This window comes from Mus caroli, chromosome 15 (genome assembly GCF_900094665.2).
Source record: "Mus caroli chromosome 15, CAROLI_EIJ_v1.1, whole genome shotgun sequence".
Classification (NCBI taxonomy): domain Eukaryota; kingdom Metazoa; phylum Chordata; class Mammalia; order Rodentia; family Muridae; genus Mus; species Mus caroli.
This window is the reverse complement of record NC_034584.1, coordinates 71229870-71243977: the sequence shown is the minus strand read 5'-3', so window position 1 is coordinate 71243977 and position 14108 is coordinate 71229870. Positions and strand designations below refer to the sequence as shown.

Genomic DNA, 14108 nt, shown 5'->3' with positions numbered 1-14108 from the left:
GCAGCCCTCTTGGTTTGGACGCATACAATCATGTTAACAAGGACGAGAGCTGTAGCGACTGTAGTACAAAGGTCTTCCGTACCGCACCGCATGCTGGCCAAGTATCTGTGAACCAGGTGTCATGCTCACTGCCTTACATGCATTATTTAAGGCTCAAAAGAACCCCAGGAGAGATACAACCTTTATCCTTTATAGATTATATCAGTTAGGGTTGAGTTGGGCTGGCTGCATGTTGAAACCTATCCACGGTGGCTTAGCCAACTGGGAGCTTCCTTTTCTCAAATAACAATGAATTACAGGTAGATGGGCCTGTGTGGATCTGGTGGCTCTCCAATACCACTCTTACAATGTAGGCTCTTTGTCCTCAGAGGGTGCACTAGATAATAAAATAAGTATCAGGACAGCCGGGCATGGTGGCGCATGCCTTTAATCCCAGCACTCGGGAGGCAGAGGCAGGCAGATTTCTGAGTTCGAGGCCAGCCTGGTCTACAAAGTGAGTTCCAGGGCAGCCAAGGCTACACAGAGAAACCCTGTCTCGGAAAAAAAAAAAAAAGTATCAGGACACTTGATATTAGCAGAAAGGCCAAATGTGTTAAATATATTTATTAAATATATTATTATATTACTAATGTTAATTAAATTACTTAACTAAATTAAAAATTTGATATTAATATTAAATATAATAAAAATGTTCTCCTCCCCATGCATACATATGTGTGTTTGGTATGTGAGCATTTTTATGTGTAAATGTATGTGTGTGTGTGGGTGTGTGTGTGAGGAGGCTTGAGAGAGTTCCTCAGTCACTCCACACCTCATTCATTGTGGCAGGAGCCCCAGTAGAATGAATGACATTGTTTCAGTAGAATCCAGAGTCACTGGCTAGGTTCATCCAGGTAACTCCCGACTTTGCCTCTGCAGTGCTGGACTTACTGGTGGACTGCCATGCTCAGATCTGAATTCTTGTCCTAAAGCTAGTGCAGCTGGCATTTTACCCATGGAGCCATCTCCCCATCTTGAAAACATTCTTCAATATCATTTTCTTCTATACTATTGCATGCTTTGTTTTGTGACTTTTCCTGGGTGACATGAATAAATGTGCATTCACCCCAGACAGCACACCAATGATGGAGCAAAGAAACAATTTCACTCAGGTCTAGCTTGTGAGCCAGCAGGTTTATAAGTTTATAAGTAAGGGTAGTCGCAGCAGTGTGGATGAGGAGTTAGCGTCAGCAACTCAGACAACTCAAAGGCCGTCGCATCAAAGAAAAAACCCTCTTCTAGCATGAGTGATGATGACTCACAAAAAACTGCATCCCTTGAGTTCACGGCAGGGTTTATAGGCTGTTCCACTGGTCAGTTTATCTCCAGAGCTCCTATTGCTTATATAGCCTTGGAGGAGGGGGCATCGTGAATCCTTTAAGTTTCAGGAACTTCCTGAGACCTGGAAGTTGTGTCTTCCTAGGTTTTGATCCTCCAGGATGAAATGTGTACATTCAGAGGAGACTGTTACACAATGTATCTATCTCAGACAAGTAGCTTCAGATTGTAAGAAATGTAGAGAGAGCTGTCTTTTTGCAGTTCTGGCTGTGTTTGATGGCTGTGCTTGATATATTCACTAGTCTCCTCCTCCTCCTCTTATGTTTATTTTCATTTTATTTATATAGGTGTTTTTGTCTGCATACATGTCTGTGTACCAAGTATGTGTATTGTCCTACGGGATCAGAAAGGGTTGTATTTCCTGAAATTAGAATTACAGACAGCTGTGAGCTGCCACGTGAGGGCTGAAGATGAACCCTGGGTCCTCTCCAAGAGCAGCAAGTGATGTTCACTTCTGAGCTTCTCTCCAGCCCTTTCTAGTCTCTTTTTGTTCCATAAATGCTTTATGTCTTTTTACAAAGCATGGTCCTGTTTCTCTTTGTTTCAAACCATCCAAACACTCCTGCACTACACTGCTCTACTTCTCAGGGACGCCAGTACTACTCAGGTAGCTATAATTTGAGTGACAAGCAGCTCTGTTCTCAAAATCTTCTTTCTCAAGGATCTGACATCGTTTAGATGACAGAATTTCAGCAAAGCAGGTAGGGAAGGGATAATTGTTCAAAAGATACCAGCTTAGCGGGAAAAAGACTATTAAAAAAAACCCTAAAAATCCTTAGCTATTTCTGTGCTTAGGTTTGAGAAGAAAGTTATTGTTGCTCCATAGGTCAGCCCCAGAGACTCTGGATTTTCTTTCAAGCTATCATGGTTGGGTGGACAGGATCAGGTTCCATCTGTTCATTGTAGGATACTGCCAGTGGGAGACCCCTGACGTAAGGGAGGCTCTAGTTTTTTGCATATTAAGCTGGTAGGCAGGTGGGCTCCCACTTTGCTGGTGCAAACAATAATAGAAAGAAATGTCTGGGTTTCCATTCCCAGCCCCATGAGCTCCTGGCCAGTAGCTTACTGGCACTGTATAAATTAGATGACAAATAATTACTGCCTATTAAGGAGTTACTAAGTTAGGCATCTTGTCAAGTGCTTTCGTTTAATGCTCAGAAAGAAACACCATAACTATTATTATTGTCATCCTACAAAGGAGGAGTGTAAGGCTTAGTAAAAATGAATAATTGACTTAACATTAGTGGTTACACCCTTGGGTGACTTGTGAGGCTTTGCCCATCCCACCTGAATCTTATGTAGTAGCCACATCCAAGCTACCTTTTATAGCAACTTCAACAATAACTATTAACCCTTTTCTTTCCCTGGACCTCTGAAGGCACGATGAGTTACAGAGGTTCTGGAGTCACCCTTGAGATTTCAGTCAGGCTTCTCACTCTTGCTCTGCCTGCTCAAACTGCCACAGTCAGGCCCAGAAATACTGGCTAAGCGTGAGCCAGCAATGATTCTGTCAGTACAGAAAGGATGTAGGTAGGTTTATTGGGTTGGATTACGTGCCCTTTCTTGAATGGATTATTCAAGACAAACTACCCAATAAAAAGAGATCATGATAACTCGTTGCACACAAAACACTTAAAAACCCTAAAACAATAGTGTACTAGTTGGTTTTGTGTGTCAACTTGACACAAGCTGCAGTTAATCACGGAGAGGAGCCTCACTTGAGGAAATGCCTCCATGAGATCCAGCTGTCAGACATTTTCTCAATTAGTGATCTAGTGGGGAGGGCCCAGTCCATTGTGGGTGGGGCCATCCCTGGGCTGGTAGTCCTGGGCTCTATAAGAAAGCAAGCTGAGCAAGTCAGGAGAAGCAAGCCAGTAAGCAGCACCCCTCCATGGCCTCTGCATCAGCTCCTGCCTCCAAGTTCTGCCCTGTGTGAGTTCCTGTCCTGACTTCCTTTGGTGATAAACAGCAATGTGGAAGTGTTAGCTAGATAAACCCTATCCTTCTACAACTTGCTTCTTGGTCCTGATGTTTTGTGTAGGAATTAAAACCCTGACTAAGACAAACAGTGATAATGGCAGGTTTTGATTTTGATCTTTGATAAAAGACATTTATTTGGTCAAGTCATGGTGACTGAGCCAGTGAGATGGCTTAGTGGGTAAAGCTGCTGGCTGTGAAATCCTGATGACCTGAATTTGATCCCGGGAACCTGTAGTGGAAGAAGTGAACCAACTCCTGAATGTCGTCTCTGGACTGACACATGTGTGCTATGGTGTGTAGATGCCTACATTCACAAGCCTACTTACACACAGGCCTGTGGGAACACACACACAAATACAGGAATTTAAAAAAAAAAAAAAAAAAAGCCGGGCGGTGGCGCCACACACCTTTAATCCCAGCATTTGGGAGGCAGAGGCAGGTGGATTTCTGAGTTCAAGGCCAGCCTGGTCTACAAAGTAAGTTCCAGGACAGCCAGGGATACACAGAGAAACCCTGTCTCAAAAAAAAAAAAAAGAAAAGAAAAAGAAAAACAAAACAAAACAACCAAACCTCACGATGGCAATAATGTTAATAACTAACACTTGCTTAGACAGGCCATCTTGCTCCTGTTGGTCAGTCTTTCTGTCTCTAGGACAAAGCACCTCAGAAATCGATGTAAGAGAGGAAGGAAGGGTTTGTCTTAGCTCTTGATTTCAAGTCAAAGTCACTCCGTGGCTCCAGAGTCTGAGTGAGGAGGCTAGGCATGATTACCACCACAGCAAGGATTATGTGGTGGGGCAAACTCACCTCCAGGTAGACTGGAAGTGGCAGATGGAGGAAGGAAGAGGCTGGGGACGAGAGAGACACTTTCAGACCAAGCCCCTAGCAGCCCACTTCCTCCCATCTGTCCTCACCTTCCAGGTTTTTGTTTTTTTTTTACCATCCCCCAATCATGAATTAGTGCACTAATCGGCTGCATAGGTGACTGGGCTCAGCAATTAGGTTCTCAGGATCCAAACACTTGCCCTAAGTCTGTCAGCTGTTACCGTATGAGCCTCTGGGGGACTTTTTCGATTCAAGTCATAACATGATCAAAGTTCTTAATGTTGATAACTCACTTGATCTTCATAATAATTATTTTTAAAATAGTATTATTATGCTAATTTTAGGTGTCAGAGCTAAGCTGAGGGACAAGAGCTGTTAATTAACTCCCTTCCATAAGGTGTCAAGGCTTGTAAATGGCTAAGCTATTGCCACTTACAAACATACAAATACTCAGTAGGAAAACCCAGCTCCAAGGCAAGTTGTGCCATCTTTTCCAACTAGCCTGCAAGCCCTTCTCTGCCCTCTCTGAAGGAACTCTTAGCCACCAATGGTCCAGCATTACATGGGCAGGAGTGGTAAGGCCTCCCTGGGGCTGGTCTGGCTCTGAAGCAGAGATCTTCATCCCTCTGTCCATTTTTAGGTGCTTAACTCAAGTTCAAAGGTCAAGTCACAGACTGGTTGCAAGTAACCTTAGACATCACCTGACCTGGGGTTTCTCAGTCTCTGAACTATTGGCATTCTGGTGTGGACAAGTCTCCTTGCAGGGATTGTTCTATGCACCATAGAGTTCTGAATAACATTCAAAGCTTCTATTCAGTACCTGGCGGTATAGTCTCCATTTGTGAAGAACAAAATTTACCATATGACAAATATGGAAGTGGGAGATGCTGAAAGGGTCTGAAGCTTTCCCTGGCTGGGAACCACTGATCCAAAGGATTATTTCACAGGTACTGCAGTTGGGATCCAAAGAGAAAAACTCACTTGTTTAAAGTAGCAAGCAAGGGTAAGGCTAGAAGCTAGGTTTTTGCACAATATCCCTTTCCATGTCACAGTATGGAACCCTGAGAGGTAGAAGCAGTTTCTATTTACAATCAGGCAGAGAAAACCTACTGGACAGACCTAACTGCACAAAGCTGATAAGCTAGGAAGGGCTACTCAGGCAGCAAGGAGTAAAACCAAGAGATTGCCATCTTGACTGGCCACATATTTCTGCTTCAGGACTTGAACAAATTCAGGTCCATCCATTGGATTAAAACCATGTTTTCTACTGTCAGGTTCAAAATGGTTCCGTAAATGCATTGTGTAAATGTAAAGCTCTTAAAAACACCAGGCGTTATTTATTATTATTATTATTATTATTATTATTATTATTATTATTATTATTAGAGACAGTTTTTCTGTGTAGGGCTATCCTGGAACTCACTATGCGGATAGACCAGATTGGCTTCGAACTCAGAGATACTCCTGTCTTTGCTTCCTAATTCCTAGGACTAAAGGTGTGCACCACCGCCATGCCTGGCAACATCAGAAAAATTGACATCATTAGAGATGCAATTATTATTCGCTTCATAGCAACATTTCTCAGAAAAGTTTATATGGGAGCCATCACTCCTGGACTTCCCAGGTCTTGGGCTGGAGAGGGACCTTCCTCTCGCAGAGCGCCCCTCTGCTTCCCTAAATCCCAGGAAGCCAGATGAGAGAGATCAGGTCATCATTTCTCACTAGTGCAACTAGCCAGAGTTGCTCCCCCGAACTCCGGCCCTTCAAGCTCCGCCCCCCGGCCACCGCCTTAAAAGAGGCGGCCCCTTCTCTCTCCATGCTTCCCAGAGCATCCCGGAGCTTCCCGAGCTTTTCCGAGTCCTTCCCGGCCTCCCGCGGGCAGCCCGCGCGGAGGCGACGGAGATTGCCGAGGGGCGTAGCCACGCCCCCTCACTACAGCCTCCTCTCGCGCGGGCGGCCCGAGTCCCACACATCCAGGTTCCTCCCTCCTTCTCTCCTTTCTCTCTCCCCGCCTTCCCGGCGCTGCCACAGTGGCGGGACGGAGGATCCCGACCAGTCAGCTCGCGGCGGCCTCGCGCTCCTCCTCCTCCCAAATAAACAGCCCTCCCCAAGCTGGGAGCCCAGGCCGTCCCCTTCCCCGCACGGCTGGCGAGTGGTGAGGGAGCGCGGGACTGAAGGACCAAGGGACCGAGGGATCGGCGCACGCGCGTGCGAGTGAGCGAGTGAGCGAGCGAGCGGCCGGCGCGAACCCGGAGCAGAAGCCGGAGCCGGGGCCGAAGCCGGAGCCATAACCTGAGTCGGAGCGGTAGTGAAGCCGAAGCCGAAGCCGGGCTCCGGACCGACGCGCACGCACACACGCACGCGGGGGGCGGGGCCGGCGCGCGCCCGCCTGTCGCGACTGTCGGCACCGAGGCCCAGGGGGAGGTGGCCTGTCGCGGGTCGCCCGGCTCCCGGTGGCGAAGGGGGCGCGGGCGGATGGCGGAAGGCGGCCAGGCGCAGCAGCAGCCGCCTCAGCTCGGGCCCGGCGCTGCCGCCCGGGGCATGAAGCGGGAGTCGGAGGTGGAGTTGCCGGTGCCCGGAGCGGGGGCAGACGGACCCGAGCCCGGCCTGAGCAAGCGGCCACGCACAGAGGAGGCAGCCGACGGCGGGATGCAGGTGACCGCGCGGGACGGGCGCCCGGTTACGGAGGGCCGCGGCGGGCTCGGGCCTCCGGGCGCCGGGTGGGCCTGGCTGGAGAGTGGGCTTGGGGCCCGGTGCAGGGGCTGGAGGGGCCCCGGAGGCAGCGCGAGGGAGTGGGATTTTTTTTTTTCTTTTTTCCTTTTGGAGTTGGGATTGAACAGGATCGGGATGCAGTCCATTTCTTAAGCCTGTGCTCAGTTTCTTGAGAAGTTGAGGGTTCTTGGGTCTATTTGTCCAGAGGAGAGCTGTTGGGCCGAGCTGAGAGCGAGGGAAGCTGGTGGTGGGAAAGCTCCCGAGAAGAAGGGCGCCTTTTGGTTTACCCTGGGCACACACTGGGATGAGGAAAGGGGGAGCGGCATGTGGAGGACAGACTGAAAAGCCAGCCAACTCCTGGAGAGAGAGCCCGAAAGGGGATGTGGCTTAGCTTGTGGGTTCAATCAGTTACTCGAACAGTCTTGAGAAGTCCGCGGAGTTTGGTAGTGTGATGCTCTGTCTCAGTTTTGTGCAGCATGTTATTAAGTCTGGAGAGAGACACCGGGCAGGTCCCTCCTGTACTTTACCCATTGCTAAGCTCCTTAGTATCCTGAGGTAGAAAAGAAAATTTATAGGGCTGTTAGGAGACTGGTTTCTGAGTTGTGGCCTCAAGTGTTAGCTTGATTGTTGAGGGTGGGAAATGACAAAGATATTGGTACTGGCGGTTACTACTTAGTTTGAAGAAGGTAATGCATCCTTAAGGGCTTTAGGATTTGTTCACTGTTTAGAAAATATTGGCTACGAAATGGGGAGGCTCACAGCAGCAACGGGATGCTTTCTAATTCTTTTAGAATCGTAGAATGTTAGAGATGGAAGGGACTAGAAACGCCATCATCTTTTCCATCAGTTCTCAGTCTAATGCACTCGGAAGAGTTATGCAGAATGGCTTATGTGCACTGAATCAATACTTTGTATTTTTGGGGGGGAGTGTTCAAGTTTCAGCGTATTTTAACTGCCTCATTGTTATTGATAGGGAGTTAGAAGTCCAGAGAAAACTAGTGACTTGCCTAAAGCCACCCAGTTAGCTGGTTCTGATTTCTATTCCTGTGCTCTCTCCATTACACCACTCTTGGAAATCTCTGCAGTACTAGGAGACTTTCCGTGCTCTGCCTTGACTTCCTGTGGCAGGGAAGGAGCTGCACTTAAAAGCCTGGCATGTTTGCTGTGTGCCTCTTGTCTCCTTTGCAGAAGCCACCCTGTTACCTCTGTTGATTTGGGCAAAAGGGATTTCCTGGGCGTTTATTTTTGAATCCTTTTGTTTGCTGGCTTTTATTTCCCTTAGAAGAAGTCTGTCAGGCAGAGGGATCATTAGGTCAATCTGAAAGCCATAGAAGAATGGGAGGACTTAGTGGTTTAGCACTGGATGGTAAAGGGGGACCACTGGATAGAGATGCTGGTGAGTGTGTTCACTTGGAGTGTGCACACATCTGGTCTTTTTTTCCCTATGTCAATCTTAGTTAATAGTGTGTTCTGATTGCTTTCCCTTTCTTTTGCCTGGGGCCTTTTATTTGTTGACTGTCTTCACATTGGCTAAGGATAGTGATACTTGGAAATGGAATAGCGCGTAGGGACCTTGGGATGTGCAGAGGAAGGACAGAATTGGGTCCTTTGGGTGCAATTGGATAACTTAGAACTATCCCACGGAGAATTCTTTTACTCTGTATATTTGTGGATAGTCTTTACATTTACCTTTGTACATTCTTAGGATGGTACTTTTTGTTGTTGTTGTTTGAGACATGGTCTTATTTGTAGTCCAGGTTGGACTGACTCCCTGTAGTAGCTGAGGATTACCTTGAACTCTTGGACTCCTGATCTCCCTGTTTCTACCTTCCCAGTAGAGTTCTGAGATTACCATGCCCAGCTCATTACTGTAGGTTTCTTACTCCATGCCACACAGGTATTAATATCATTGACTTAGTCCTCTGTTTTAAGCCCTAGGTGTATTATCCTGGGGAAAACCCATATTTGGAAATCTCTGTTTTCTTAATTAGAAAAGTATTTGTATAAAACAATTCTTAGGTTGTTTTCTTAGAAATGTAAGCCAAGTTCCCTTTGCATGTGACCTGGGCATGGAGACAAATGAATGAAAAGTTAAAACAAAAAACCTGAGGGTGTTTAAAACTTATTTAAGTGACGTTTATCAAGCAGCTGTGACACTCTTAGGCTACTGCTTTTTGTTTGGTTGGTTTTGAGACAGAATCTCTCTGTTTAGTCCTGGCTGTCTTAGAGCTTGTTATGCAGACCAGGGTAGCTTTGAACTCTCAGAGCTCTGCTTCTGCTTCTGGTGGTGTTTATACACTGTTTTAACCCTATGGGATATATAAAGAAACCCTACTTTTATTGGATATTATTCTATAGACAGAGACAAGTCAGCAGTCTTTGGTAGCATGGGAGAAAATTAAGCAGTGGAAGGGATACAGAAGCTTAGAGATGGCTCAGGAAGCTCTCTCTCTCTCTCTCTGTAGGTGACCTTTGAAGTGAAGATGTGGGTCTTCTGGAGGGTTTAGGGAAGGGGAACCAAGAGAGTTGAGGCATTGGGAGACAAGTAGCTTGGTGTGCTGACCTAGAGGCCAAGGTAGCTGGGTCACAATATGCAGGCATGGGTCTTCTCAGGAGATAACAGCAGCAAGATAAAAGGGCCTGGTGGCTTGACGGAGCTAGCTTATCTTCATATAGGCTTTTTGTGGCTTGGTCTTTTTTTCTTCTCTTTTCTTTTCTTTTTTTTTTTAGACAGGTTTCTGTGTAGTCCTGGCTGTCCTGGAACTCACTGTGTAGACCAGGTTGGCCTCGAATGGATTGGTCTTAAAACATGTATTTTTTTTCCTCATCTCTGAAGACAGCTGGGGTTTTTCTGAAGTCATAGCTTGGTCCTTTAAGTCTTCCCCGCCAGGTATTACAAAGACTAAATAAAGGAAATACACTTTCTTCTTTGTGGAAGCTTAGAGTCTAAGGAAGTAGGCACAATAAAGCCTCTAATGACAATAAAAGATGAGGCATAAGTACAAGTAAATATACCAGCAGACTGCTGTATAAGGTAAGATGAGTCTTAATTATTACCTAGAACGTTCAGCAAAAGTCTCTACGGCAGTGAAAAGTTGGTATGTGGTGATTTTGTGGCTTAGTAACTGCTTCTGACCATAGTTATCAACCTAGCGTCGCTAAGTGAGTTCAGCAGTGTGAACAAGCATGTACATGTACGTGTGTGTTAGTATGTGTGTAAACATGCACACGCTGGAGAGTGAACTTCGAGCCTCATCTGGGCTGCATGAGAGTTGTGTTGCTCCTTTTTGTTTTGTTTCCAGTCCTGGAGATTCAAACCCTTGCGCATGCTAGGCAAGCATTCTGCCACTGAGCTATATCCCCAGCCCTATTTTTACTCTGTTCTTTGAGATAGTATCTTACTACTTTGCCTGGGCTGGCCTTGAACTTACACTGGGGCCCAGGCAGCCTGCTGTCTTGTCAGCCTCGTAGATCTTGGCCATCAGATGTAGCTCACTTTTTAGTGACTCTAGTAGTAGGGAGGTCTCAGGGAAGGGATTCTAGGTATCCTGTGGAATTTGGTATCTGTCTTCCTGTTTGCTTATTTTTGGGTTGATTTCCTTCTAGGTAGGTATTTGGACCCTCATTTGGGTTTTTGGTTCTGAAGCTGGGCATTGTGCTACTTTCAGTAAAGTTCCTCAATAAGATGCTTTCCGTACAGGTAATTTCATGGGCAGTATCTCACTTAAATGACTTAAACCTGATTTCTAGTTGCCTTAGTTTACTCAGGCTGCCATAGCCAAATGCCACGGACTGGTGGCTAAATAGCAGGCATTTATACCTCACAGCTGTGAAGGTCCAAGATGGTGCCAGAGTGCTTGAGACCTGGTGAGGGTCTGCTTTTTTGCTTGCAGATAATACCCTCTGGCTGTCTGCCGAAGTGGCCATTGCATTAAGGGTGGAGAAAGTGAGAACTATGTAATCGTTCGATCTCAGCGGCCCCACCCTCACAACCTCATCAAATCCTCATACTTTCCAAAGACTCCATCTCCAAATGCTGTCTCATCGGGCGCTACAGTGTCCACTGATTTTTTGTTTTGTTTTGTTTTTCAGGATAGAGTTTCTCTATGTAGCTCTGGCTGTCCTAGAACTCATTCTGCCTGCCTGCCGAGTGCTGGGATTAAAGCCGTGCCACCATTGTCTGCCACATCCACTGAGTTTTGAGAGGACATTTTTAGGTGGAGAAAACTGAGGAGGCATAGAAAAAAAATCACAGAATTAAAAAAAAAATATTTTAACATATGACATGGGAACCCATAAATAAAAACCCGGGGATGTATTTGATTCACAAGTAGAATTAGAATTATTCTTCTGGTCGGCTCAGGCTGAGGGGACTGTGCCTTAGCTCTCGCCCCTCTTCTAACCACTTAGTGATTCTTTTCTCTATCGCACTGACATGTAACTGCAACCCAAAACTAACGAGAGATTGAGCTTTCATTTTGTTATGAAGCAGACTAGTGCAGACAGGCCTCAAGATTACAGGATGGGGGAAAGAAAGTAGGATCCTTCCGAGTAAACATGCATTGTAATGGTGCTAGTGACGTGGTAGTCTGATGTCTCTCAGGCCTTTAATGTGTGTTGGGCTTTAATTTCAGAAACAATTGTTTAGTAAGTGGATTTGTTTGAGTTTCTGTTACGTGTTTTACACAACATCATAAACACCTTTCTTCTGGGGTACATGTAAACTTCCTTTAGAGATAGGAAGGGAAGAGCCATGGAGTTGTTGGGAAGGACGCAGTGGCTCCTGGAGCATGGGCAGACAGATGGAGAGAGGCACGCCCAGCGCATGTGGTGTTTAGGTGGCCCTGTAGGTATTGAGTTTCTTACTCTTTTCCCCTGCTGCCCCAGCAGGAGCGGGCAGCTTACATGGCTAAGGTTTCATTATCTAATCCATCACAGATGAGCTTGAATAAGTCCATTGGCTGATGCTGATCTAGTTAGGAGGGTAGTGCAAAGCTGCTTGAGCCAGGATTGGGACAAATCGGATCAGAACTGCTATGGATATCGACTGAGAGAGGGAGGGGACAGCAGGGCATTTCCTACCCAAACATCTTTGGAGGGGAGTGTGTATGGGGGGGGGGATTTCTATGTAGTATGGCCAAGTTGTTTTGATTATTTGAGCCTGAACTTTAAAAAAAATTTTTTTTAAAAGGTTTATTTATTTTTATGTGTGTGAATGTTTGTTACACCTGTATTCATACTACACATATGTCTGTTGGGTCTCCTGGAACTGGGGTTAAATATGGTTGTGAGCCACAATATTGGTGCTAGAAATGGAACTCCAGCCCTCTACAAGAGCAGCCAGTGCTCTTAACTTCTGAGTTGTCTTAGTTCCTGAACCTGAATGTTTGAGTATTAATGTTCAGGAGTGATCTTTTTGCAGCATTTAGGGGTTCTGTTTGTTATCATCTAGTTGGGTCTGACCTTTCTGAGTGATCCCTTATCTGAGACTTTAAAGGGTTACCTCTTCTTTGAAGGGGGAGAGCCTGTTACCATCAAACTTGTATAAACGTTTGTTATCTATATACTCTACAGGTGGTGTAGTAAATGCCATTCAGAGTTTCCCCTGAGTCCTGACTTCTCCATTTACCAATTCTTGGCAAGGTCTTGAGTTCTTGCACACACGTCTGTGACCTGGGAGAATTGATGCTTATGAGCTACTACAATGAGTAACTGAGATTATTTAAAATGCCTAACAGTGCTAAATGTTGGTTCCCAGCTCTCCTTATGTGCTGTTCCACAGCACTCAGTAAGTTCCTGCTCACTGCTTGATCAGCATGGAGTGCTTAATGTGCTTCCGATTGATTAAGTGCCAGAGTTGGGGACTGTTAGAGATGAGTGGTGTGTTAAAGTGGGAAGCCTCATTTGCTCTGTATCCAGGGGAGGAAGAGAACGAACCTGGCTGAGGTCTCCTGTGACGGGGAGGAGGCTTCATTCTTTTTAACAAGCAAAAGCTACAGAAATACCTGGTTCTTGCTAGTGCGGAGGTAGTGTAGCTAGTCTGTAGCATCTAGGGGAAGCCTTCCTGGGAGGCGGGTGAGCTGCCGTTCTTCAGACAACCTGGGGTCAGTGAAAATGTGTTTGTTGGATAACTATGTTGCACTAAGTAGATTGATTGCTGTCTTGTTTATTTTGTTACCACTTGGGTCTGTGGAATTGAACAGGGTTTCCTCTGTTTTCTTGGTGCCTTCAAACCAGCTTCCTACTGTTGATAGGAGTGTTTCCTCAAAAGCGAATCTTCTGTTAACTCAGCTTAAAATATTGCTGGAACCTGTGCTTGACCCAGGCTTAAGTCCATTCCCCTGTTGGGCCTACCAGGTCCTTCTGGCCTGACACCTACCCGAGTTCCAGCCTCTTCTTTTTTCTACACTCTGTCTCCATGTCCATGTTTAGAGACTTGCGGTTTCTGACTACAGTGTTCCTCCTCGTTGTTTCTGTTCTATTTCAGGAAACTCCTGCCTCTTTCTGTGTCTTTGCTCCTGCTCCTTACTCCTTATTTGTAAGGTCCAGCCTTCAAGAAATTGCTTGAGGGCTGGAGAGATGGCTCAGTGGTTAAGAGCACTGACTGCACTTCCAGAGGTCCTGCAACCACATGGTGGCTCACAACCATCTGTAATGGGATCCAAAGCCTCCTGGCATGTCTGAAGAGACTGACAGTAAACTCACATAAAATAATTAAAAAAAAAAAAAAAAGACTTGCTTGAGTTGTTGATTGTATCATCCACCCAGTGTCTATGGTTTTTGTATTTGTGTTTTCTTGTTATGCATACGTGTATGTGTGTGTGTGTTGGCACATCTGTATGCTCAGTGGTGTACATGCAGGTTTAGAATTCTGAAATTGATGTCTGTGGTCTCCCACGGTCACTGTCCATTTTATATACTGAGGTAGGTCTTTTGCTGAACCCAGAACTTGCCTTTTCTGCTAGTCTAATTAGTGAGCTTGCTGGGGTCCAGTTCTCTATCTCTGCCTCCCTCAAACTCAGATTACAGGCTGGCTACCACACCCACTGGCATTTACTTGGGTTCTAGAGATCTGAACTCTAGGCCTCACACTTGTGGCAAGCACTTTACCCACTGAGCCATCTTTCCAGCCCTTGTTATAGGACTTTCTAGATTAACATTTGATCAATGTCCCCCCTCCAACCCCCCCACCCCCCCCACCCCCCCCACCCCCC

The 14108-nt window shown here is 46.1% G+C and overlaps 1 protein-coding gene across 19 annotated transcripts in view; it reads left to right on the top strand.

Annotated features, from left to right (window-relative positions):
- The first annotated feature begins 6149 nt into the window (after positions 1-6149).
- Positions 6150-14108, top strand: part of Rbfox2 (RNA binding fox-1 homolog 2) — a 224039-nt gene continuing 216080 nt past the window's right edge. For 6 of the 19 annotated variants that reach the window (XM_029469573.1, XM_029469571.1, XM_021184301.2 and 3 more), the window contains exon 1: positions 6208-6837. In XM_029469573.1, coding sequence (XP_029325433.1) covers positions 6658-6837 — 180 coding nt within the window. In that variant the 5' untranslated portion in view covers positions 6208-6657. Of the gene's footprint in view, positions 6838-14108 lie in introns of all 19 variants that reach the window. The other 13 variants (XM_021184306.2, XM_021184314.2, XM_029469574.1 and 10 more) reach the window with 6 other exon arrangements.